The sequence below is a fragment of the Chaetomium tenue genome (assembly GCF_020726465.1).
Source record: "Chaetomium tenue strain MPI-SDFR-AT-0079 chromosome Unknown F5144scaffold_5, whole genome shotgun sequence".
NCBI lineage: Eukaryota > Fungi > Ascomycota > Sordariomycetes > Sordariales > Chaetomiaceae > Chaetomium > Chaetomium tenue.
The window spans coordinates 814958-840188 of NW_027117333.1; the positions used below are offsets into that span (position 1 = coordinate 814958).

The following is a 25231-nucleotide window of genomic DNA, read 5'->3' on the forward strand; positions in this document are numbered from 1 at the left end:
AGGAGAGAGATGAAGGGTCGACGTGCAAGGAACGCGGTGTCGGAGCAGGAGAGACGCAATCGCGCGTGTCCGGCCCCCATTGGGCGCCAATATTGGTCTGCATTTTTCTCGAACCCCTTGAAGGCGGGGGCGGCACTCTGGATGTGACTGGGGCGGAGAGCCTGGGAGCCTTGGAGCCAGCGACAACGTACCTCATGGGCGGTTCCAAGTTTCGGGAATCGGGGGGTAGTTTGGGTCCCCTCCCCGAGGGTACACAGTGCTGCGCCGTCCCTGGAGTGACCCGGCTTGATATCTGATCAGACAGGGGCATGCCCTTGGATGCGTAACGTTGCAGCTATAACGGTGAGAGAGGGAAACAAAGTCGAACATCGCCACCTGCCAGAGCCTGCGAGCTTGCCTGGGTTCTTCTGTGGATGGTGGATTTCCACATTCCCTCTAATATCTACATAGCAGCGTCTCTACCGAGTCTGCCGGTAATCAGTGCGGCCCGCCCTGCAAGACCACTGGGGGTTACTGTGTATAAAGATGCTTTTCCGAGCCCTGCTCCGTCTACCCCTGGACGGGTACCTCAGCCTTGTGGGCCAAGAGCTAGGCCCGTGTGCCGCTGAAAACAGCATAGGTTTGTGGGAGGGTGTGCTTGCTGGCGACGAGCATCACTCAGGTGGATTTAACCCTTGGGGAAAGACGACAATCACTCGCCTTGTACTCTTTCCCCGAAACACAACAGTTTCTAGGTCAGATAAACCAATATATTCTATCCTTTTGCAGAAATGCATCATGCGCGTTGTAAATCATTTACACATGTATGCCTCCACAGCACACCGGGGCTTGTCAAAGTCCCACCGTGTGTATGCGCCGTCAACTCTACCCAGGGAAACGGAAGGCCTCTCAAAGCATGTTCAAGCACGGACCTGCCTCTCGGTTCTTGATGCCAAGATTCTGCCAGACGTGTAAATCTGGAGGGTATTTCATCCCAAGCGCATGAACAACAGCAAGTTCGTTAGGCAGGACAAAGAGAAGAAAAACAAGAAGACGATGCTCAGTTAAGGGGCAAAAATAAATACAGAAAAAGACATACAACACCGGGGATTCGCTGGTCGTCACCGACCCAACTACTGATCCGGCCCTTGCGAGTTTAACTAGGGGAGAGCGGACGGGATCCCGTGTTTTCTGGCAGGTATGGTCGTATGTGGCAGTCTGAAGCCAAACTGTAAGTTAAAAAGGAGGCTTTGGTGTTGTAAGCCGTGTTGGGGTTAAGCTCAGCGCCAGGTTTCAGTACGTCATTCGGATCTATTAAGGTCACGTGACAGCGCGCACGCTGCAGCACCACGCTATTCGCGATGCCGTTCAGATCGACGCCTTATTTCGCAACACCACCACCGGCTGCCTAAAAGACCCACCAGTCATCATTGTCTCGATATTTTGCGTCGCAAATCGGCACGATTCTGTGTTTTTGCTCTAGCATGTGCCCGCCTTGATTTACACCCGCGAGCACTCGACTCGCCAACGCGCAGCGTTCTTTGTCCCTCGTGGATTAATAATATATATTTTTTATTCGCCTTCGTCTTCTTTCCGCTCACGCAGCCTACCACTTTTTCCTTTTCGCTAACGACACAATGGATTCCGGAGCCCAAAGCTCGAATTCCCCTCAAGCGTTAACCGACGCCGCTAATCCTACCTCCATCGAGGATGCCACCTTGACCCCAAGCAACGGCGAAGCGGCCACGGATGACGAGGAGTCAGCCCTCAAGCTCCTAACCGAAAACGTCCGAGATCAAGACGAGCTCGAACGGGATATCACTTTTCAAGCTAGCCGCGCCTTGATTGAAGCCGAGGACAAACGAGATCAAAAGCGCATTGAGAAGGCTCAGCTATCGAAGTCCAGGTTGGAAGGCCAACGAAAACTTCAGCAGCAGAAACTCCGTGCTGCACGAGTGGATCCGGCGGCGACACTACGAATTCAGCGAGAGATTGCTAGGATTGATGCAGAGATCGAGATTTGTGAAAAGGACATTGCCGACTTTAATGCCCGCATCGAGCAGCGGAACCAGCAAGATGCATTAGACAATCAAGCCTCTGCGGCCGGCGGAAAACTTCCCGGTGAGAACCAGCGCGAGTATCTCATACGGACGGGAAAGATCACTCCCTTCGCCTCGTTTGGTGGACCCCGGCCCGGCGGCATCCAGGGGGAGCTCGCCGAGGCCATAATCGACGCCGAGGATGAAGCTATTGCGGACGAACTTGAGGAGCAAGCTGGAGAAGGACCCCGCTCCCACCAAAATCTTAGATTGCCCGGTTTCATTGAAGATAGTGAGGGTCCTTCCAGCTCCGCCGTGGAATCCGAGTTCTCCCTTCGTCCGCGCAAAAAACAAAAGATTCAGAAACCATCCTCAGAGTCCAGCGATGAGTTCATGCCGGATGAATCTGCTTCAGAGGCAGTCAGCCCCGGATCTCCTCCCTCCGATGATTTCGACATGACAGACACCACCCCAAAACGGAAGCGAGGGAAGGCGGTCAGAGAAGCCGGGGAGAAGGTCGATCTGAGCAACATAGACGATGGCAACGAAACCGTCTACCAGCAGAGACTGAAGGACTGGACCGAGCGACGAAGCCGGGCGCGACGCCGTCGCCAAGAGACGATGGGCCAGCCAGTGATCAGCGAGTCGGATGGCGTAGAGGAATGGCTCAAACCGTCACCAGATCAACCCGACCATCATTTTGAGAATGGGCTGAAGCTTCCTGGCGACATTTACCCTTCTCTCTTCGACTATCAAAAGACCGGTGTACAATGGCTGGCAGAGCTGTATGCCCAGCAGGTCGGCGGCATCGTTGGCGATGAGATGGGGCTGGGTAAAACAGGTTTGTCTTTTTTAAATGCACTTGTTACCAGGATGCAAAACTCACAATCCCTTAGTGCAGCTGATTTCTTTCATCGCCGCCTTGCATTACAGCAAAATGCTGCATAAACCCGTCATTGTGGTTGCCCCGGCCACCGTCTTACGCCAGTGGGTCAATGAGTTCCATCGCTGGTGGCCGCCACTCCGCGTCTCTATCTTGCACTCATCCGGAAGCGGCATGTTCAATGTTCGTGATGAGGGTGAGATCGAAGATCATGTGGATGACTGGGAAGAGAAGAAACCCAGCAGATCCAGCACAGCCGTGAAAAGGATTGTCGACCGAGTGGTCAAACAAGGCCATGTGCTAGTCACCACATACGCCGGTCTCCAGACATATGGCGACGTCTTGATCCCCGTAGACTGGGGTTACGCCGTCCTCGATGAAGGCCACAAGATTCGGAATCCGAACACAGCCATCACGATCTACTGCAAGGAGCTCCGCACACACAACCGCATCATCCTATCCGGTACCCCGATGCAGAACAATCTGACTGAGCTGTGGTCTCTATTTGATTTCGTTTACCCCATGCGTCTCGGTACCCTAGTCGCATTCCGCAACCAGTTCGAGATACCAATCAGGCTCGGAGGCTATGCCAATGCCACGAACTTGCAGATAATGACTGCACAGAAGTGCGCTGAGACGCTCAAGGATGCGATCAGCCCCTATCTACTCCAGCGGTTGAAGGTCGATGTCGCTGCCGACCTTCCCAAGAAGAGTGAGCAGGTGCTCTTCTGCAAGCTATCAAAGCCGCAGCGGGAGGCATACGAACTATTCCTCAAGTCTGAAGACATGGCGTCCATCCTCAACCGTACGCGGCAGTCACTATACGGCATCGATATCCTCCGCAAGATTTGTAATCACCCTGATTTATTGGACCCGAGGCTAAAGAACAAACCTGGCTATGCGTGGGGTGATGAGAGCAAATCGGGCAAGATGGCAGTTGTCAAGTCGCTCCTCCCGATGTGGAAGCGCCTGGGGCACAAAACGTTGCTGTTCTCTCAAGGTGTCCAAATGCTGGATGTCATCGAAGCATTCATTCAGCGGCTCGACAATATCAAGTACATTCGCATGGACGGCAAAACGCCGGTCAAGCAACGTCAGACACTCGTCGACCAGTTCAACACCGGCCCAGAGCTCGATGTGTTTCTGCTAACAACGAAGGTCGGCGGACTGGGTGTCAACCTTACGGGAGCCAACCGCGTCATCATTTTCGATCCCGACTGGAACCCTTCTACGGATGTCCAGGCGAGAGAGCGGGCTTGGAGGCTGGGCCAGAAAAGGGAGGTTACCATCTACCGGCTGATGACGGCCGGAACGATTGAAGAGAAGATATACCACCGCCAAATTTTTAAGCAATTTCTCTCAAACAAGGTATTAAAGGACCCAAAGCAGCAGACAACATTCAACCTCAACGACCTGCACGATCTTTTCAGTCTCAGCTCCTATGAGGACGGTGTGACTGAGACGAGCGAGCTCTTCAAAGGCAGTGATGCCAAAAACTTCAAGCGCTCCGGTCCGAAGGAGCTCATCGTGCCCGGACACGATGCGGTGCCACTCAAGCCTCGGCAAGTCGGCACTAAGCCAGCCGAAACTGGACCCAACGACGGAGATGGAATAGAAGACGATCTTCACAAGATCGACGGAGTTGCTGGCCTCGAGGCGTTTGAGGATCCATCGGCACCGCCCGCCAACGAGGAGGACAGGCTCATGGAAGGGCTTTTCGCCAAATCAGGCGTCCATAGCCTCCTTGAGCACGACGAAATCATCAACGGCAAAAAGACCGTAAAGGCGGATCGTAAGATGCTCCAGCAGGAGGCCAACCGAATAGCCGCACAGGCGGCCCTCGGTCTCCGACGGGCAGGCGAGCAAGCCCGGAACGTGCCCATCGGTACCGTGACGTGGACTGGCGAGGTTGGTGAGGCCGGCCGGCCTACCAACGTCCGGCGTGGGCGCGGGGGACCAGGCTCGTCTAGCATATTGGCTGGCGTTGCCAACCGCCAGGGCTTCGGCTCTAGTAGCCCCGGCAGCTCGAGGCCGGGTACGCCCGGCCCAGGGGACCAGAATCTCAGAGCGAAGGATTTTGAGAAGATGATACCGGATTTTATCAGGCGGCACAATGGTCAGGCGCCGTCAAAGCTGTTAGTGGATCATTTCAACCGGTTCTGCAGCGGCTCTCGGCAGGCAGATGCGTTCAAAGCAGCACTGAGCAAGGTGGCCAAGATGGAGAAACGCGGGTCGAGCATGCGGGCGATTTGGACGCTCAAGCCGGAATATCAGTAACCGGCTACCTGGATGGCGTTTTGGTGTTTTCGATTTGCTTCACTTTACGGGTGCACACACATACATGGTTCGAATGGGATGGGGCCTGGGCGACCGGGGATGGCATCCTGAGTGCAGAGTCATATGGAACGGTTGCGGTAGATAAAGACGAGTTTAACGAAGGAATGATAATGAAAGCTACGTGAGACCATCAAGTCCTGTCGATACGCTATGCGACTTTGTCTCTTGACGCCAACGTTGCATCGCAGCACCCGCGCGGTCAAAAACTCCTGGAGTGGCGAGACGAATGCGGCCACCGCGCGGTTGGGGGGCCACCATGCTGCTTTGCTAGTGGATTGATTGCTAACTAATGGCTGACATACAACCAATGGGAATGGTTCCAGGTACAAAAAAGGCATCTTCCAGTCCACTACAGTGAGGGTTGCCTGTCTCTTCATCGCATGATATATCTCGAGAGACCGCCCCAATTTGCCTACAGAGTTAACACCCCGAATCACTTCTAGTTACCAACTAACCAACCAACCACAACACGCTGCGTAGCCCTCTTACCGTTTCTTTATCTTTGGTCTATCTACAAGTAGTAGTCGGCTCCGAAGCTTCGACGCAACAATGTCCCAAGACATGACGCCCGGGGAAGCGGTCCCCACAAACACGGAAGCGCCGCCGGCAGAGGACAACCCGATTCCCATCTCCGGACCCGACTCCGCCCCGGAACAGGAAGCAGAACCCGAACCTGCCCTCCCCCCCTTAACACCACAAGAGTTCCGCATCTACAACCGCCTCGCCGAACAAATGGAATACTTTGTATGTACTTTTACCCCTCCCGCTCTCACCCCCGAACCCCCCCCCACACCTTCCTCCCAACCCGCACACACCAAATCTAACACCCCACCCCCCTCCTTTTCTTCTTCTAGCACGAACACTTCCGCCAAATGTACACCACCCTGCACACAGCCTGCACCACCAACCGGCGGCCCGCCGGCATGTCGCTGAAGCAGTTCATTGACGAGGGGCTGCGGCTGGCGCGCTACCTAGAGATGCACCACTCCATCGAGGAGACCCACCTGTACCCGCTGCTGGGGCGCAAGATGCCTGAGTTTAGGGCGACGTCGGCGGGGGCGGGGGCGGGGGCGGGGGGGTGGGGGGGTGGTAAGAAAAGTGGTGGTGGGGGGAAGAAGCGGCAGGCCGAGGAGTGTGAGTTGCTGCGGCAGCATAGGGTTATTCATGAGGGGATGGATGAGACGGCGGATTATCTGCGGCGGTGTAAGGAGAGGGAGTGTGAGTTGGAGTTGGGGGTTTTGAAGGCCAAGATGGATTCGTGGGGGGATGTGTTGCTGCAGCATCTGGATCAGGAGGTGAGGGATCTTGGGGCGGAGAAGATGCGGAGGCATTTTACGCTGCAGGAGATGAAGGCGATTCCTATGTGATCCCATGGGCTGCCCAGTTAAAGGCAAACGGTGAGGGCGGCGAGGGAGTCCGGTACGGCCGATGTGATGTCGACTCCTCCGTGCTCAGGTGTGTCGGCCTGGTCGGGGGCACGGCGTGGTAGCAACAACTAAGCATTTTTTGTGGGAAGTCTTTGGGTATTCTGGGATAACAATCTAGCACTCTGCCGGTCATATAATATAAACGGTACAAAGTGTGGCAGGCCGCGAGAGCAAGCACCAAAGTCTGCCCAGGAGCCACGTCAAATTACGGGCATTCACAACATAAATAACTAACGACATATGTTGGCTAAATAAATTATTGAGTAAAGTTAAATTGTTGTCCTCGCCGCATATCAGGGGACCGTGGGGGGTGGAAAGGTAATAATAGGCTCTGAAGCCATCGCTGGATGATGCGGAGGCTGAGAGCGGTTAGATACCAGATCCTCACAAAGACATAATAAAGTAGTTCTTACCAGTGGACTAGGGCGGACTCCGATATTTCTGACTACGTTGGCGTCGCAAACCGGCCTTTCTCTCGCGAAACTGAAGGAGAATCCGGTTGCAACATTGGGCGGGATGTCCTCGTTTAAGACCGAGTTCAGGCTGACCCAAGTCCTTTCGTATCCCAGTCTATGACACGGGTTGCACACTTTGTATTGACACTCGGCGTTCCTTGCGGGAACCCACGGTTTCGCGTCGTAGGGGTATTTGTCTCTCGCACACTCGGGGGTGAGGTGTTCGAGAATGCTGCGCTCGTTGGCTATTGTGTTGCGGACCTAGATAACAGGTCAGAAAACAAACGATTAAGGTGCCATGTTGGGCGTAGAGCGCACGTTGTTACGCTGAGATTCTAAAATGCTAAGCTGCTCCGGCGTATAAGAGGATAACTGCTCCTCGGACATCTCGATCCGAGGGCTGCTGTCTGGCTCACTTCTGACGTCAGGCCCAGACTTTCCAAGCGACATTTCTTTTTCGAAATGACAACCGATAAAGTCAAAAGCGGCCTGTTTGGTGTCTCAGCAACGTTCTGTTACGATTGCTTCACTCGACTTACTGAAAATCCATCGTCATACGCGTCTTGAATCAGAGACTCCCTGTCCAGGATGCAGCGATAAAGTGTCCCAAACGCAGGAAACAGTCCGCAGTTCATACACTGAAAGGTGCCATCGTAAATGACCGCCATAGCCGAGTGGTCGCATGTTGGTGTCCAGGAATTTGGGTTTTGTTGGGGTGGTCGTTCTCGGGGAGCCGCGAAGGGCTGTGTAATGCCGCGAGGAAGGCTGCTGCCAGGGCTTGGGGTTTCCGAATCCATTCGTGGGTCGTATGTGTATCGGACTCGTAACGGATTACATTTGCTTTTTGCAAAGGCCTAGTTTCTGCAGGTTGTGATGGGCAATATTGGTCGACAGCGGGCTTGAGGTGAGAACCACGATGGGTAGAGTGCTTGAGGTGAGAATCACGATGGGTAGAAGGAATCATCGTTTCTTGGTTGTTAGTGACTGTGCGACTTGTTGCTGGAACAATTGCTGAAGAACTTCAGTCGAAAGGCCAGGAAACGCACCGCGCTCCTCGTGGATGACTAGGTAACAATGATCAGATAAGTATCAGTTCCTCCCCAGCTGCTAGACTTGTAACTGTCCGATCCCTGCATACCATGATGTTGACTAGGCCGAGATAAAGAAAAGAGCTGACAAACTCATGCATAACCAGATCCGTGGCTCCATGCTTGACTTCAACTCACGCAAGTTCTCTATTGCCACTGTCTCCCTGAACACCGCCGATGTTCTGGTGTTACAACACTGCCAGTGTACTTAGTAGCCCCGACCATTTTGCAAGCCTATACATCTCAACAACGTATCTTATACTGACGCCGAATTAGGCACTTCCCACCGCTAGAATACCGAAAGCCATGGCTCAACATCGTGTCTCTATTGAGGTCTGCTGAGCTGTTGAGCCTCAACGCCCATTCCCGTGTCACAAGTTCGAACACCCCATCCACAAACTCCCATCATTCCCTTCCATCTCAACTCTACCCTCCCCTCCCACTGCCCTACCTATTACTGGCCCTTAATATACATATTCCGAGCCCCCCCACAGCAACTCCCCCCGCAAAGCGACTCACTAATTTGGTGAAGCGGGGGGAGTGCAGACTCATCATCTGCCGTAGACGTAGTGGTACACCCATAAGGGTGCGGGTTCGAATCCCACCAAAGTAAAATTCCCTCGAGGAGTTTTCGTAGCCGAATACCCCTCCGTCAATTAAGGCGGACGGTTAATCGGTAAGCTTTTTGACTTCTGAATCGGGAGTCTACCCCCCTTTCTCCACATCAACAACAACAACAAACAACAAACAACAACAGCGACCATAACTAGCAGCAACGGAACTCAGAGCGCCGACAACCCAAGCTATTCGAATGCGGCTTAAAATCTTAAACTCGGCTCTTTCCGCTTGATGATGTGCCCGACTTCTATCACGCATCGGATAACGACACCATCCAACCAATTGAAGTGTTGCCAGGCTGGGGAGCAGCAGCAGCATCGTGGTGGGAAGTTGACTGGCCGAGGTCGAGACATTGGCAGGGTTTATCCTGCACAGACAGGGGCCGTCCTGCCGCTTTGCTGACTTGTCCGTGCTTCTTCACAGCTGAGGGAGCACGGGGAAGGCGTCTGGGAAAACAAAACCTCGGCCATCCGTCAATGCGACCAATCAGGAGCTTCATCCTTGGCCTACTTTCCAGGTCTCCACACGCGCCCCTCACTCTGGCCCAGTCGCGACGCCCGCGACGCTCGGCAAACAGGGGAGCTGTGTCCCCCATCCAAAAAACCAGCCTCCCCATTCTCAGGTCAACTCGTTTTCGACGCTGCAAGGCGAGATTTTGCGACGACAGCACATTTCACTCCTAGCCAACCCGAATCGCTCGAACAGTTGTCTCTTCTCCATCAATCGTGAGTCCATCTCCATCTCCCCTGTCTCGACCGCTCATTCAGCGCGAACGGTCACGCACCCAAGAAGACTGCTGTGCATTCGAGACCCGCCGAATCCCCCAATTCCCCCCAGCAATCCGGCTGTGTTATCCCCGTTGTAAACAAAGCGTTGACCCGGCGCAACCACGGCATCGCCGGCACATTGCGCAACGCACACAAGGCCAAAATTGTGCAAGAGGGCTAATCCGGTCTCCCTATCAGGGCCCGCTTATCATTAGATGCCTATTTGACGACCATCGCGAAGCCATGTCGATCAAGATCGAGCGGGACAGCGTCAAGGACGTGGTCCGGGATGCCGTCCTCGACCATGTCTCCCACAAGGGCGGCTTCGTAGGGTCGACCGCCAGCGCCATCGCCGAGGCTGCTCATGGACAACTGCCCGGCACCACCGGCAAGCACCCCATCTCGGCCGTTGTCGGCACCGCCCTCACCGGCGGCAGGAAGAATGCGGGCACCAAGGGTTATCTCGCCGTATGTCACCCCGCGCTGACCCTCCGACGATGATGCGCCAACCCGTTCGGCTAACACCTTGCCACCCCTCTAGACCTACCTGCAGCAACTGGAGGACAACCCTCTGCGCACCAAGATGCTGACGGCTGGTACCCTGGCCGGTAGCCAGGAGCTCATTGCGTCATGGCTGGCCAAGGACCGCAACAAGCATAGCAACTACTTCACCTCGCGCGTGCCCAAGATGGCCGCCTACGGCGCTCTCGTCAGCGCGCCGCTCGGCCACTTCTTGATCTGGCTCCTGCAGAAGATCTTCAGCGGGCGTACCAGCCTGCGGGCCAAGGTCCTGCAGATTCTGTTCAGCAACCTGGTGGTACGTAGCCCTTTGGATAATCATCCACAGCCCTCATTTCTTTCTTCCCGTATATGCGCTTGTATTAACGTCCACCCCAGATCGCGCCCATCCAAAACGGCGTTTACCTCGTCGCCATGTCCCTCATTGCGGGTGCCGAGACGTACCAGCAGGTCAAGGCGACGGTGCGCGCCAGCTTCTGGAAGGTAATGCGCGTGAGCTGGATCACCTCGCCCATCTGCCTCGCCTTTGCGCAAAAGTTCCTACCCGAGAACACCTGGATGCCCTTCTTCAACCTCGTGTCCTTCATCCTCGGCATCTACATCAACACCATTGCCAAAAAGAAGCGCCTCTCCGCCCTCCGCAAGAGGCACTTCGGCGATGGCCGCCGCGATGGCCCCACCCCCGGCGGCTCCACCGTTGGCGGACCGCGCCCGGACTACCCGCCCATCGGGCCCAACCCTCCGTACTAAACAGAGGGCGTCGGGGTCGTCGGCGGTGATGGCCGGTGTTGGTGTTGGTGTTGCCGCGAATTGTGGTGTGGAATGAATATATGACCACGGTGCCGCTTGACAGCTTGCCTCCCTTCAGTGGGATGGCGGGTGGGTGGTATAGCGTCTAGTGGGCCGAGCGTTTATGACGGATTGTGGATCTTCTGGAAGAGGCTCCTTTGCGGGAGTTTTGGGGCGGGGCGGGATACCTGTATAATGTTCGTTGTTTTGTTACTTTACGTCAGTCAGATATGGCATGGATTTGCGGCAAGGAAGGGTAGATGAATACAAATAGCTTGGATACCTCGTAACCCGCGAAGTTGACATGCCACCAGTTGGACTTGCATCTTGAACCCCAGCAGCATCCAGGGCAATTGCAAGATAGCTCGGGTTCCTGAAGTAACCAACTGTCCACCAAGGGCGGCCGGCTGCTTGTATATTCCTGGAGAATTCCCCTCGAACACCAACCCCCCCGCCCGGTACTCTCACGGCACATCTCTCATACACCTTGCCGCGGCGGCCTGGGGAGTGGTATCTGTATCTCGCCCGCTTTGTAGCGCTGCGATAGCTCCAAGTATAGCCCTCCTGTACTGTGCCTTGTACGAGCCGCGCCATCCTGGCTTCTTTTTGAAGTTGACTGGCCTCCGGGAGTTTCTTCCCAGCCGCCTGCTCATCTTTCCGTGACCCCTTTCCTTCCCCGACTCCCACGAAGCTCGAAGCCCGGACATATATCTCCAGTCCATGCTGTCGGGGATGATAGGCAGCACCGGCGGAAGTAACCGGTGCGGAAGGCCGTACAGCCGAGGAGTATGGTCGCGCATACCGCACGTTAGGTCTCGGTCGTTCTGTTGTGTTGTCGGCTGGGAGGGCAGTTCATCCTGTTTCTTCTAGAACATCCTGGGTCTCGAGCATAAACCCAGGACTCCAGTACTCCCACTCCTCGCTCTGCTTGTCCACCCAAAGCATGCCCTCAGCCATCAGGTCTTCCAGCGCCGTCTGCGCCCGCGCCCGCATCCATTTCAAGTTGGCCATCAACATCGACACGCTGACATAGCCTAGCACCTGGGCGGCCTCGAGCACCGCACTCTGGTCTGTGTTGAGCTCCTTGGGGACGGATCGGATGTACGGCTTGCTGCCGACCTTGATGATGGAGTAGGCCGACCCCAACGGCTTGAGGGTACCCACGGCGCGGAGGATATCGTCTCTGCGGGCTTGTTAGCGACCTGCGCGTTCACCATACTAGAAACCGCAAGACGGCTCCAGTGGCACTCACTCCGTAATCTCCGGCGCCCCCTCCATGCGGCTTGTCATAATGCGCTCGCGCACCTTCCTCAGCTCAATCAACCCGCCATTCTCCCCCCTCGTCTCCCCACAAACCTCCACCACGCGCACAGCCAACTCAAAATAAAAATCATTGACCGACCGACCCAACAACTGCGCCCAAATCGACCCAACACCACCACCCCCCGACTGCCCACCCCCACCACCACTGCTACTCGCGAGCGGATCAACCCCGATGGCGGCGCACATGCGGGCGAACTGGGCGCGGAAAGTCGGGTTGGAGCGAATGTCCTTGGCGTGGGTCTGGGCGAACTGCTGCAGCAGCGAGCGGAAGACGGCCAGCTGGGTCTCGAGGGCCTGGGCGTTGGTCGAGCGCAGCGTCGAGCCGTGGCTCGCGTACTGCGCCGAGGTCAGGCGCGAGCGGTCGAAGGCGGCGAGACCGACGCCTTTGCGGGACATTTTTTTTTCTTTTTTTTTTGGTTGTTTCGTGTGTTGTTTTGGTTTGGGCGGGGTCGCGTTTGTTTTGTTGTGGCTGTTGATGCGGTGAGGAGGGAGTGGGTTGGCGGTGAACGGTGAGTGTGATGAAGGATGACGTTGCTGGGGGGGAGGTGGGGGAGGGGTGACGAGCGATAAGATAAAGCCGGGATGCCGCCTTCATCATCGCTTCATCACCACTTCCATTTGTATTGTCATACTCGCTAAAACATTGCATTCCTAATTATTTCTTTTATTTTGGAGCTGTAGCACTCTAGAAACGCCATGGCGTATTCGGCCTTGGGGGTTAGACAAGCCAAGGTATCGCCTAGACATGGCACAAGGTTCTCACCCATGTCCCTCTTGGTATTCTGACGGCCCTGTTAAGCCCAGACATTGAACTCCAAAAACCACGTCATGAGTTGAAATATATAGCCCTAGCTAAGAGTTTAGAATTCAGCCAAACAACCTCTCCAACCCAATGAGCCCCAGCTCCCACGACACATCAACCAACTGCCACCCCATCCATGCCCCTTCCCACCCCCCGTCCACCACACCCCTAATCCCTAAACGAAACCAACCCGACCTCCCTCCCCTCCCCATCCAGCTCCACCACAACCGGCTGCTCATCCTCCTCATCCTCACTATCCACCGCATCTTCTCCACCGCCCTCCTCCGTCTCACCCCGCCCCCCCAACTCCCACCCCTTCCTCCCCAGCCACGCCTCCAGCTCCCCAAACACGCCCCCAACCACCTCCTGCTCAGGCGTGACACTACCTCCCAACCCCGCAAGCAGCCCATCTAGCCGCGCCTTGTATTCAACCAACACCAAACGGAGTTTCCCCCAGTACAGCGGCTTATACTGAAAGATCGGCCTCTCACTACTAGGCCCATCTCCACCACCAGCCCCACCCGCCCCATCCACCCCAAAACCGCCGCCGCCGCCGCCGCCGGGAGCGAAGTAATGCTCTGTATAAAACAGCTGGGCATGCAGGGTTTGCAGGAGCCTGCTGGCGAGGCGCGGGTGGGACAGGGCGAGGGTGTAGGCGCGCAGGACGAGCTTGAGGACCAGGTTCCACCACTGCTCGAGGCAGGCGGGGTTGCTGAGGTGCGTGCCGGTGAGGAAGGTGAACTGCAGCTCGGCGAGGAGGGCTTGGTCGGGGGTGGCTGGGTTGGTATCGGTGGTGTTGGTGTTGGGGTTGTGGGTGAGGAAGGCTTGGATGCGGGATGAGGTGTCGGCGACGCGGGCTTTGGTGGAGGCGACGTCGAGGACTTGGAGGTCGCGGAAGTCTTGGGTGAAGAGGAAGTTGAGCTCGTTGTTGGTGTTGGGGGAGGTGCCTTTGGTAGAGTCCATGGAATCGATGAAATACTCCTGGGTGTTTTGTTTGCCGGTGATCCTGCTGAGGGAATGGGTTGATATGGCGCTGGTCAAGATGCCCCAGAGGCGGCTAGGAGATCGCGCCCAGTCGGGGAGTGTGCCGTCTTTTGGCCCTGGTGCTTGATGTCCTTGGCCATGGAGCATATATGGCTGTAGCGTTGGGTAGATAGAATCCATTCTATTCCCCTCATCGGATGGCCCTGGCTGGCCCATGGGATCTCCCATTGTCTCGCCATGCCTATTCCACTCCTTGGTGCGTATTTTCCCTTGGTCTTCGGTGATGAACCAATAGCCACACCGAGAGAAGCTGCCGGGGTGCTGAACCCAGAGAAAATGGGCACCCGGTGGGATTTCACGGAACCCCTGGAGGCTCTTGCTGGTGGTCATTGCCATATTGTCGAGCCCAATGACAAAGTCATTCGGTAGTCCCAAGGTCCTAAAGACATCCCCCTTTTCGAGATAGGCCGGCTGTGGTTGGACATCGGCCGCCTCCTCATCGCCTTCACGTCCCGATTTTAGCATCATTACAGATCCCTTATGCAAATTGTATAGGCCAAGGAACCTCGCTGCTACATATAGTGACCGTCTCGAGGTTGAGGACAGCCCTGGTTTCCCGTGCTGTAAGCTCTTTACGGCGGGCTTGTTTTCTGTCGAAGAACGAGATCCGGTTGCCACGTCGTCCGAGTTATTTTGGCAAGGGCAAACAAAAATTAGTTTGGTACTTTGAGACCCTCACTCAGACCGCCTAGACGGGTGACTGAGAAAGTGCCCGTATCGGTCTGTGGTTGATCGTTGGCGGGGAACTGTCGTGCCCCACTTCCGGCCTTGAGTTACTGCAGAGAATTAGAGGATAAAACGTCGGTACAAATTAAAGGACAAGTTACTGCCGAGTGAAGACTTGGTGCAGGAAGACTAAGATTCCTCCTCTGCCTCATTAGCCCCCAAAATCATGACAAACCTTTACTCACTACAATTAGCGGAGTATAGCCACTACGCTGGAAGGAGGAGGTTGAGAGTTACCCGGCACGGCCCGGGATACCACTGTAAATCCCGTCAAACCCCAGGAAAGCACAGTGCGTATCAGGATCTTTCCATCATACGTCACAACAATCCCGGTACTTGTGGAGGGTGCCCTGTCCGATCGAACATGTGGAGGAACAATCCATAAAAACCCATAGAATAGAATCTCGGGACTCGGTTAGCGTACCAACAGTCTTGTGTTACAGTATTATCGGAAAGTCTCGACGCTAGGCAACCTAGAACGGGACATTCCGTGTCTTTGCCCGAGGCTTGAGGGCCCTGTATGTACGTCTTCTACAGTGCATCTTGGCAGTGTAGTTACTGTACCACAACTCACGACGCACATGATGTGCAGGAGTTAGCGTCCTCGCTTCATCTATTTAGGATTCCACGGACGTGTTGCATATGCACTTCGGGATCAGACGACGCACATGGCATGGTACGGGATGGTAGGAGCTGACCTCCTGGAGCGGGTGTCCCTCCCGAACCCGACGGGTTAAATATTTCTAGCTAAGTGACGGAGTTTAATGGTCAATTGCGATTCAATGGCCTACCTCCAACCGCCTAGATCATGTCCCGGAAACGGCGACTTCATCCTTGTAACCCCCCGTTTCGCACCCTCGTCCGAGTTTGGCAACATCGCATATGCCCAGGACCGACCCGAGTCTCGGCAGCTCCCCACGGCCCGAAGAAGATGAAACCCGACGTCCGCGTTACACATCCCACCTCCGACTCCCTTGACAGGATCTTGACTCCCCCGTCGGTGTTACCAGACCTGCACCCCGCCGCCCGAGTCCCGCCCAGCTTCTGCGCTTCCCATGGCACGACAGGGCTGTCTGTGGCACAACCAGCAGTGTGACACGAGAGAACCGCAAGCCAAGCCGTCCCTTTCCTGCGTCGTCTTCTCCCGAGGGTGCTGCTCGCTGCCCCTTGCCGTTTTGCGCGCAGTTCATGGCCCCCGTCTTCTTCCATCCCGAAAGTGTGTGGTTACACAAAGCTAAGGCAAACAGGGGGGTTTTAGACCAACGCCCGTTGGCAAACAAGCCTTTTTTCCCGAGCTGCAGCAGCAGGCACCAAACAGAATGATGCGCATCCTCGTACCGCCGCGCGGTGGTGCACCCGCAGAAAACCAACACACAAAAGGAACCCCGCCATCCGGGTAACCTGCCTGAATACAAAGGCGGCATTAATATGAGACTTTGCGTGCGGGAAACCCCCCTCCCCCTCTCTCCTCGAACCCCCCCTGGTACCCCACGTGGTTGGTTGTTTTGTCGGCACAGCCATCAAAGCAAGAACCAACGCACCACCCTGTGCAGGGCGGGATCGAAGTCGTTAGCTTCAGCCTAGTTTACCAAACCACCGGGTCCTTTTGCTGGGCCGCACATGGGGTACATGCGCCGAACTAACAGGATCCCAGTGCCATGGCCGTGGGAGAGCGGAGGCCAAGATCTTTTGTTAATTGCCTAAGTTAGAAAAAAAAACCAAAAAACCTTAAGCCGCATGCGAGCGAAGCAACGTCCATTGTAACACACACACACCCCTCCACACCACTTCCCTCCACACACACCGTCTCATCACCCCATCCATGCCTTTTCTTCGACAACCCTGAGGCGTTGGGAACGTGTCACAACCCCCCGATAGCATCCTTGTTTCACCGTCATCGGTATCACATAAGAAGAGTTCAGTCTCAGCCATCCCTGCAAGGTCACATTCATTGTCTTTCAGCAAAATAGTTCCGATGCAAGGGTGAACTTGCATGCACACCGGTCACCCTGATGGGTGGGAAATCCTCTGTCAAGTTTCGCAACGGCCGGCAGAAGTATTGTCATGAGATGAGAGTTCATTTTAGCATGGCCACAGCCCTTGTATTTGAAAAGGGGTGAGCGCTGTGCTAACTATATTAACATACCACCTTCAGCCCTGTCCTTGGCGGGCAAAGGCAATGCAATTAGTTACAAGCTATGCGCTGACACCACCAAAACCACACACCCAACGCCTCCCCTTGCTTCATCGCCTCGTATCACAAAAAGGGAAGAACACAACACCCGACCCGGCTGTTTGCAAGGGCCTGAAGGGCAAAAGTGATGGCTCTGTCCTTTCGTGTGTTCCTCTCCTAGCTTCGTAAGATCCCCCAGCCCCAGTCCCCAGCCCCAGTCCCCAGCCCCAAACCACCTCCTCCTAATGCCATGCATTACAACTCCGTGTTCTCTCTTTTGGGGTATATCCGACTGCCCTGACCCATGGTGAAAGACAACTCAACCCATGCTCCCACGTTGAGCGATATGCACGCCTTTCCATGCCGACTCCATGCAATGTCGATGATAAAATGTCGGGAATCGAGATGCTAGAATGTGAGGAATAAAAGGGAATAAAGGAAGGAGAAAAAAAAAAATAGAAAACAGGAAAAAAAAAACAGGTTGTAACCAAACATTGTTGCTGTGATGCGGCATATGGCCGCTGAATTTGGTGGGCACAATTACTTTTTTGTTGCCCTCGTGTTGTATGTGGCGGTGCATTGTTGGCACGGAATATTCGAGCCAGAGAAGCAGAAGCCGTCGTTTTATAGGTTCGTGAGGCATGCAGCTGGCACCTCTGCAGTTCACACTGCACCAAGGCCAATTAATGGCTCGGAGGTTGGCCACCATTGTCTGCGGGGGTTAGCAACACGGATTTTCATCGTAGCTGGAATCTCTCACTTACGTGGGTTGTACATCTGCTGGCCGGACTGGCCGTATGGTGATGCTGGCGAGTAGCCGGGGTAGCTATACTCGGGCATCTGCTGCTGCATGCCGGCTGGGGGCGGTCCCGCATACCGGGCGGTCTGATAGCCGATAGGGGGCAATTGGACGGTTCCTGAACCGGGATAAGATGTTGGGGGCTGAGCAGCATCCACGCCAGCTTGCGGGTCGGCGCCTCCATTTTGGGCGGCAGCGGCAGCTGCAGCAGCCGCCTGTCGCTGCCGGTCTTCCTCGGCGGCAGCCGCCTTGCGAGCCTCCTCCTCCTTCTTCTTGGCCTTCCACTCTCGGCGAATGTCCTTGAACACTGGATGAAATCAACCACATTAGCCAATGCACACTTTGAATGGGGGCTGCCCGGTGTCTTGGGCTTGGGCGATCAACGTACGTTCAGGTGTTCGTTTGGCACCATGAGACTGCATTGTTACATGCGCGTTGAGATGATTTAGTGTGCCATAAGCTTTCTCACACCCGTTATGGCCGCACTTGTACATGCGTTCAATTTCCTCGAACCGTCTCCTGGGACGCTTGTGCTGCTGTGCGCCAGGAATAGGGACGAAGCTGTAGACCTGGGGATACAGTTAGCACCATGTCTAGCTAAACTTGAAAGAAGGCGAGGCTAGGCTTTGTGGGTCTGTCGGAAATGCGAATGGTGAAAAAGAAAAAAAAAACAGAGCATGCGTGCATGTGCACCTACTTGATGTTGGCGACCAGGGGCAGCGGCGGCCGCGGGGGCCTGGTGGAAGATGTGAGTGCCGGTAATATGGCCGGGTTGCTGGCCGTAACCGCCCCAGTCGGGGCGAGGCTGAGTGTACAAGCCTGGTGTACCCGGGTGCTGGTACCCTTGAGACATGTCTTGGGGCGGGGCGGCATAGGGAGGATATTGGTTGTGTGTCGCGTAAGTCGGGCTGGCACCTGCAATGGATGGATCTATAGGCAGAGCGCTGTCAGACTTGGCCTGCTCCGGCTGGGGATTCTGATGGCTGCGCCCATCTGGCAGAGGCATGGACGGACTTGTTGGTGTTTGAGGCATCCCTCCGCCGCTCCCATTGGGATTGCTAGCGGGGTGGTAGGAGCGCTGCATGTCTGGGAAAGTGGCAGACCGTGAAGTGGTCGGGTACACGTTGTAATCCGAGGTGGGAGTGGCCGAGTTGGAGTAGCTGGCCGACCGCGCCTCTTGCTGCGTCGCGTATTGAGCAGCAGCAGACGCTGTATCTACAGGTTCCGCCTTAGACTGCGTGTCGCCGACGACACTAGGATGGGGCGAAGGCAAACCTGACTGCGAATACTCGGGGGCGGCGCGCTCCATAGAAGAGTCGAAGAAGTCGCCGGGAAATTCGGACAGGGGAATTCCAAAAGTCGAGGGGCTGGCTCGGATGCCAGTCGGGTGGGTGATAGGGGGGATGGATTGGTACGTGAAAGCCCGTTGAGCGGCGCGTTAATGAAGTACGCAGGCCAAGGGCGTGATGACGGATGAAGGATGTGAGAGAGAAAGAGAGTGAAGTGTTGTCAATGTTTCCTTGGCAACAATAATACACAACGATCGTGTAGTTTGGTCGGAAGAATGTGGAACGGTCTGTCGAGGCGGGACCTTGGGTTTATTATTTGGAGTCCGCGGCGGCAAAACCGCAGATGATTGTTGTGGGTGGAGGGGGGGGGCGTGTGTGAAGGCTGGAAAGTGGAGCGACCAGCACTAATTTAGTGCGTAGGCCTGAAGAAGAATGGGCTGGGTCTTGCTGCTGGCTTGTGGCTTGTTGGGGTCGAGAAGCACACGCTGCAGAAGTCCTCGAAGCGATTTAGCGTGCACGCTAATGGGCTAGTCAAGCACCAGAGCCGCAGCGATGTAAAGTTTAGCTCCCGGGACCCGACAAAATGGTTGGAGACGTGAGGCGCACCAGCCCGCTGCTTCTTCGTGCAGTAGCCTGGCAGAATTAGATCAGCCGTTGACGTGCCGTGAAATGGATGCTTGTCTAGAGAGAATCGTGAGGGTTAGACCGGGAGGGAAAATTGAGTTTAGTGCGGGACCAAGGGTGATTTTATAATCGGAGTGGGGGTGGGAAAGGGTGGAGGGAAATTGGGATGGGGTCGACGCTCTGTTGCAGGAGCAGGGAGGTCGTTCGGCCTCCAGGCCCAGGGTTTGTGAATTCAAGTGCCCACTGACCGTCACGCTTGCCCGCGCTGCTGAGGAGGGGCTGATTTCACGAGTGGAGCCCGCTGCCTTTGCAAGGTTCGAGGTCCAACGAATGGGGAGGGTGCTATGATAACGAGAACTGCTTCGAAAGGAGAAGAGAGAGTGATGGTTGAGAACAGGAATAACCCGGTGGGAAGAGGAGAATTGTTGCCGGGTTTCGAGAGCCGGAGAATAAGTACCTTACTCCCACCCCCAGTGATGTGCTGGTGGACTGTGCGAATCGGACACATTGTATTCTCCGTCTCGTCTGACCTTTCAATTCATGATATCAATGCCGTCATCTCATCCGATATAGCAGGTCTAGATCGTATATAAGTCAGCGATGCCCCGATCGATCAAATACCTACGTAGTGTATTTCCTCATTGTTTTGGGGTTTTGGTGCACAAACAGCCATGTCGATTAAACATGACTCTCTTCTCAGAGAAGAATGGCTGCACCCGTCCATGCGGTTGGGACTTGCTGATTACCCAATGGCGCAACCCCCCCTCACGCGTCGCCTAACGAGTTGCGAAATCCTAACGCATTCTGGCAACCCCACAGCCGATCGTTCCCATCCCGCTGGTTCCAGTCTTCAACTCGTCACGAACGATTTGTCGGAAGTTTCCTTGGGTTTCCTCTTCCATTTCTTTTCTCTGCTCTCCCACAAGCAAATGCACGGCGCATTATCTGAAATGTAGATTTCTATGTTCGCAAGCGCTCGGCACACATCCTATGTGCTTTAGTTTTTTCCTTTTCCTTTTGTCAGTCGTGGCGCACCCATCTTCCCACACACCACACCTGCCATCTTGCAGCGCGGTGGGCTGCTGCTTGAGGAAATGTGGATAACCCACAAGTGGTTAGACCAATGGATCTGCATGGTACAATCTCAGCGGGGATGTCGCTGCTGCAACGCCACCCAGGCGGAACTGCCTGCCCAGAAGGACCTCCAAAATCCCCATATCTGCATTGACGCTCCACTCTGACTCGCGCGCGAACCTCGCGCAGTTGATGACCTAATGCGGAGCTGGCGATGTATCGGGCATCTATGTCCTTGATACTGTGTCCATCCATATTACAAGTATAGACAAGGAGTGGAGAGAAAAATAGAATGGCCCGGTATTCCGTTAGGGTCCCCAGCATTTATGCGACTTATTAGTTAAGACCCAGCGTAAGCAACCCAAGTACAAGCGCGTTCTCGCGGAACCGGGTTTTTGGTGTTCGCGCCTTGGGGTAAAAGCACGTCGTTCTCTCTCAGGAAAGGACTGTCACTTTGCGCCCGGGCCGTGCGTCTGATCCCCGCATCGACAAAGCCCCCTACTCTCGAAGGGCAAAAAAGTCCAGGAGTGGCGGCTCGCAGGAGCTGGGGCGGGCGGATGGAGTGGCGAGGGGCAGGGAGATTGACTGGCTGGCGCGCGCAATGGAGACGGATGTTGCACTCAGGCTCTGTGGATCCTTTGACCGGGTCGGCTTGGACTTGGCCAACTGGGACCTCAGCGATGGTAAATATCAACAGGGGGTGACACACCCTGTAAAACACCGATCTCTCGTTACAAGAGAAAGAAGCAAAGTTTTCGGTGAGCGGTAGTGGCTGGAATGGTGGCGAGGTAATGTATCTGCGGTATTCTCCTGCCAAAAAAAAAAAAGGTCTGCCGCTTCTAGGTAATCGTTAATTGTTGTGCTTGAAGACTCGAGAACTCGAGGTGTGGAAGGGAACCTGCGTCGGAATCCCAGTGCATTTTCCCACAATACAGCCAGTACATAGTACAACCAGGTGCTGTACCGTACGCCATCCATGGCACAGTGCGGGGATCTGCGCAGTGCATTTCCTCGCGTGGTCCGCCGTCTTGGGGACCCTGGTGCGGCTGGCTCGGTCACCCACCGCTGACCTGCACACAACCGACCAGATTACCACAGATGCGAGGATGCGGGCGTCAACAACGCCAAGCTTGGGTTGGGATTACACTCGATAGAGGGGTGGGGGTGGTTCAAGCCCTTCTTTGAACTTTGGACACCCTTGTTTCCATGTGGTAATTACCAACGTAACTCGGATCAAGGGCACCACCCCAGCCAGAGCGGGAAAAGGCAGGGCCAACGATGCACAGGCAGTGACAGACAAGTCCACCGCCATTTGCCCATCACTTGCAGCTCGTTCAGCAGCTCGAGTGCTTATCCTCCGTGCGCGGAAGGGTGAGGTGACGGGCAAAACGAAAAGCGAGCGTGAAAGCTCCGCGGGGGACCGGAGCAAGTGACTGGTCGGATTTCGATCGGGGCAACGACAGCAGATCGACAAGTCGGAGCGGTACGTATAGTTTACGAACAAAGTTCCTCGTCGTTCAATTACGGCTAGTTACCTCAACCTTGCATGTCACGTCTCTTTGGTTGATGAAGCCGGAGAGAGCAGGTGAAGAAGTACGGTTGATTTAAAGTTTAGACGTCGGCGAATGCGGCGAGACTAAAATCAGCGCTGGCGCTTGAGGTTGGGGCTTGGATCCGAGAAAATCTGGGGAGTTGGGCCGAACTGGAGCCGGATGGAACTGATGGCGTTCTTCGCGAAACCACTTCGTTTGGCGCCGTCGCGAGCTTAAAACGGCCCTCCGGTCCAGCAGGGAGTCTAGTGTCGATGATCAGCAGTCAGGGTCCAATTTCGTCAGTTCGTTAGCTCCCGTCCCGTCTGCGGCGGCGGGCTGGACCTGGTCAACCACTGGAAACTAGAAAAAAAACTAGCGAATTCCAGGAATATGTGGAAATGCAAGTTTTACATTCTGTACTAGGTATCCGGGTTTTTTTTTTCCCTTTTTCTTTTTCCGGGAAATACAGCGGTAAAATAGACAACGCATTTTCATGTCCGCGTACCTAGGGTTACCTCGCCCGCAGAAAGGGGGCAGCGTACCACAGACATCGGCGAACAGCAATAAAAAAAAGAGAGGAAGGATAGGAGGTCTGGAAGAGACAAGCCAGGATGCGCCTCGGGGTCTCCCGGGTTCGACGTATCAGTCTGGGCGACCGCTTTATCGTCTAGCGGATACGGTTAGTTATCGCCTGAGCCACTCCATGCCCTGTGCACCTTCTCGGTGACCCGAAGATTCGGATGCACTAAAATCGCGCGACATGTCTAGGAGGGGCACAGTGTGCAACCACGACTAGGAGGGACAGCTAAGGCACATGTCGTAGTGGAGGACGCGCAAAGGAGAGCACTCGAGGTCCGCATCCGAAGAGGGAGCATGTCCCCGGGAAGGCGCACAGCAGGGTGTGTGAACCAAGCAAGCAAAGGCCAGTCCTCTGCGCGCTCGAGTTGGAAACATTGCCGTTGGGTGAGTTTCCAGTCCCTTGTCTCACCGATCAACGTTGCAGTGAGCCCGCCACGTGTTGGGCAGCACTAGCGGGCTCCGGCATGGGTTAGGGACTGGGCTTCCTCGGCTTCTTGTGCGACGCCTTGTTCCAGGAAACTGGCAAGGTTGTGCTCGGTAAGAAGGAGAGAGAATGTCGAGACAAAAAAGCCGTCGAGCCGAGACCTTGCATCTCCATGTATCGGATGCCCACTACTGGCCATGGGACCGATTCGCCCGGAAGCCATCGATATATCGCCGTGTCCGGGTGACGGGTGGAATTTCTCTGCCAGCAAAACAGAAGGAAAGGGGCGGCTTCGCTTTGGCGCTCGGTAGAGTTGCTGATTGGCGGGTACTGGTGTCACACCCTGGGTTGATGTGCATGCTGGATTTTGTAATTCTCGATTTGTCGGTGACGGCTCGTGTCTCTCCTCTCTTCATGTGCCTGACTAACGCGGACGCTTGTCAAGCCACAAGTACGTACTTTTCGAGTCTGACGATGAATGGAACATTCCCGACTCTGCCCCGGCCTCATTCTGACGTATGCCACAGGCGAAACCGAAAAGATCCTTTTTTCTTTTTCTGAGCATCGCCGTCAACCGACCAGGGACCGCGAGCTGCCCATGCAGGGCACGGCAGAAGATGCCTCCGTTGCCCCTTGTGGCTGCAGCGTGACGGGCGGTTTTGATAGGACCGCGACTCTGTGAGGCGGCAATCGACCGAGTCTGGACAACTGCGAATTTTGCCCACATGACAGGGCATGTTGCGGTGAGCGACCTTTCAAACTGGGTTCTTGCCGCTGCAGCCGAGGGGCCCAGAGACAGCAGAGTCCCTCTTGCAGGTATTGGGAGCGGGATGGATGTCTGGTCGAGGCATGCTGCAAATACCTCCATGCATCGTCACCCAACGATTGGAAACGCGAAAGTCAAGCTGCCCCGTCGGGACGGATGGTCCTGCACCGCGAAGGGCCCGTCTCCACAGCGCGCGAGTGGGATCGGCTACCCGATAACGGGAAGCCGGCAAGCCAGGCAGAGAAAATGGGAATGAATGCCTTGACAACTCGTCGGAACACAACACGCGTGATGCGGAACTTCACCGTCCTGTGGAGAGAGTAAGGGAGGGACACAGTAAGGTACATAGTTACGGTATTTTTCCGAAATAGCCTTGACAGTGCTGACATAAAACCAACACACAGTACAAGGGTCGGAAGGCTAAGCTGCCGAGAGAGAGGGACAATGTTTTGTGCCAGACCTTAACTTAGCCAAAACTATAATTCAGAACCAGTGCAACTTCCCAGGTGCAGCGACGGAAACGCACGTGATAGGTAGGCGCATTTGGGTCTTTCTCTCTAGCAGGCAAAAATACACCTTCCTCCATTGCTTCCTCCATATTTCGTCAGCAACGCGACACCCATTTTTTGACCAAGACGCAAGACGCATGACCCTTTCGGTCCACGGGTGGTGGGCTGTCGGCTTCGTCGGCAAATGACGGGGGCTGCTTTTTCGCGTATTCGTATGTATCGGAGGCGGCGCCGTTGCTATCTTTGGGAGGCCCGTCATGCACTGACGCAGCAGTCTCTCCTTTTGGAATTTGGATGGCAACCCGAGGGAGGGGGAAGAGCCAAAGGGATGTGGGCGGGATATTCAGCTTTGGGGAGCTTGGCCAGCCTCAACTGGGGGTATCCTGGCCCCTGGGACTGCAGCAGTGCGGCACAGCGCTTGATTCGACATGACGAGCGAAGGGACGCCATCACGGGCCACATCGGGCCCACCGCCCCTCGCTAACTTGGACGGTTTTGGGACATCTGACCATTTCCCGCTGCTCTGGATTCAAGACAACATCCGCAAATATCGACAGAGGGAGTGGAACCGGTCATGCCAGCTGAGCGCGGCCACCTCGGCACCCGGCGACACCGCAGTTGTGCTGATCGCAACGAGGAGATACGATGGTTTGGCTTTTGTGAGAC

General features: G+C 55.3%; 8 protein-coding genes across 8 annotated transcripts; 3 read left to right on the top strand and 5 right to left on the bottom strand.

The window, feature by feature from the left end:
- The first annotated feature begins 1334 nt into the window (after positions 1-1334).
- F5144DRAFT_514177 (SNF2 family N-terminal domain-containing protein) lies at positions 1335-5387 on the top strand. The gene is made up of 2 exons (XM_066786586.1): positions 1335-2859; positions 2915-5387. Exons 1-2 carry the CDS (start codon positions 1617-1619, stop codon positions 5176-5178), a joined length of 3507 nt encoding a protein of 1168 aa, XP_066640974.1. The 5' UTR covers positions 1335-1616; the 3' UTR covers positions 5179-5387.
- Positions 5385-7055, top strand: F5144DRAFT_514179 (uncharacterized protein). Its single transcript, XM_066786587.1, has 2 exons — positions 5385-5982; positions 6093-7055. The coding sequence occupies exons 1-2, from the start codon at positions 5788-5790 to the stop codon at positions 6603-6605; spliced, it is 708 nt and encodes a 235-aa protein (XP_066640975.1). The 5' UTR covers positions 5385-5787; the 3' UTR covers positions 6606-7055.
- On the bottom strand, positions 6959-7788 carry F5144DRAFT_603843 (uncharacterized protein; the record flags this gene model as incomplete). Its single annotated transcript, XM_066791313.1, has 5 exons — positions 6959-7024; positions 7079-7235; positions 7293-7381; positions 7439-7609; positions 7660-7788. The coding sequence occupies 5 exons, from the start codon at positions 7786-7788 to the stop codon at positions 6959-6961; spliced, it is 612 nt and encodes a 203-aa protein (XP_066640976.1).
- Positions 7789-9370: 1582 nt separating this feature from the next.
- F5144DRAFT_277477 (uncharacterized protein) lies at positions 9371-10987 on the top strand. The gene is made up of 4 exons (XM_066783675.1): positions 9371-9551; positions 9792-10061; positions 10135-10410; positions 10491-10987. The coding sequence occupies exons 2-4, from the start codon at positions 9837-9839 to the stop codon at positions 10860-10862; spliced, it is 873 nt and encodes a 290-aa protein (XP_066640977.1). The 5' UTR covers positions 9371-9551; positions 9792-9836; the 3' UTR covers positions 10863-10987.
- Positions 10988-11753: 766 nt separating this feature from the next.
- Positions 11754-12620, bottom strand: F5144DRAFT_603845 (EAP30/Vps36 family-domain-containing protein; the record flags this gene model as incomplete). Its single annotated transcript, XM_066791314.1, has 2 exons — positions 11754-12084; positions 12154-12620. The coding sequence occupies 2 exons, from the start codon at positions 12618-12620 to the stop codon at positions 11754-11756; spliced, it is 798 nt and encodes a 265-aa protein (XP_066640978.1).
- Positions 12621-12790: 170 nt separating this feature from the next.
- Positions 12791-14791, bottom strand: F5144DRAFT_277586 (AAR2 protein-domain-containing protein). The gene has a single exon (XM_066783676.1). It carries the CDS (start codon positions 14536-14538, stop codon positions 13195-13197), a length of 1344 nt encoding a protein of 447 aa, XP_066640979.1. The 5' UTR covers positions 14539-14791; the 3' UTR covers positions 12791-13194.
- A 2647-nt stretch (positions 14792-17438) lies between these two features.
- Positions 17439-19408, bottom strand: F5144DRAFT_277616 (uncharacterized protein). The gene is made up of 4 exons (XM_066783677.1): positions 18466-19408; positions 18157-18337; positions 17734-18075; positions 17439-17681 (listed from the first exon to the last, which is right to left on the bottom strand). Exons 1-4 carry the CDS (start codon positions 19075-19077, stop codon positions 17653-17655), a joined length of 1164 nt encoding a protein of 387 aa, XP_066640980.1. The 5' UTR covers positions 19078-19408; the 3' UTR covers positions 17439-17652.
- Positions 19409-20952: 1544 nt separating this feature from the next.
- F5144DRAFT_652595 (uncharacterized protein) lies at positions 20953-22067 on the bottom strand (the record flags this gene model as incomplete). Its single annotated transcript, XM_066793058.1, has 4 exons — positions 20953-20982; positions 21144-21527; positions 21720-21825; positions 21952-22067. 4 exons carry the CDS (start codon positions 22065-22067, stop codon positions 20953-20955), a joined length of 636 nt encoding a protein of 211 aa, XP_066640981.1.
- Between the last annotated feature and the right edge of the window lie 3164 nt (positions 22068-25231).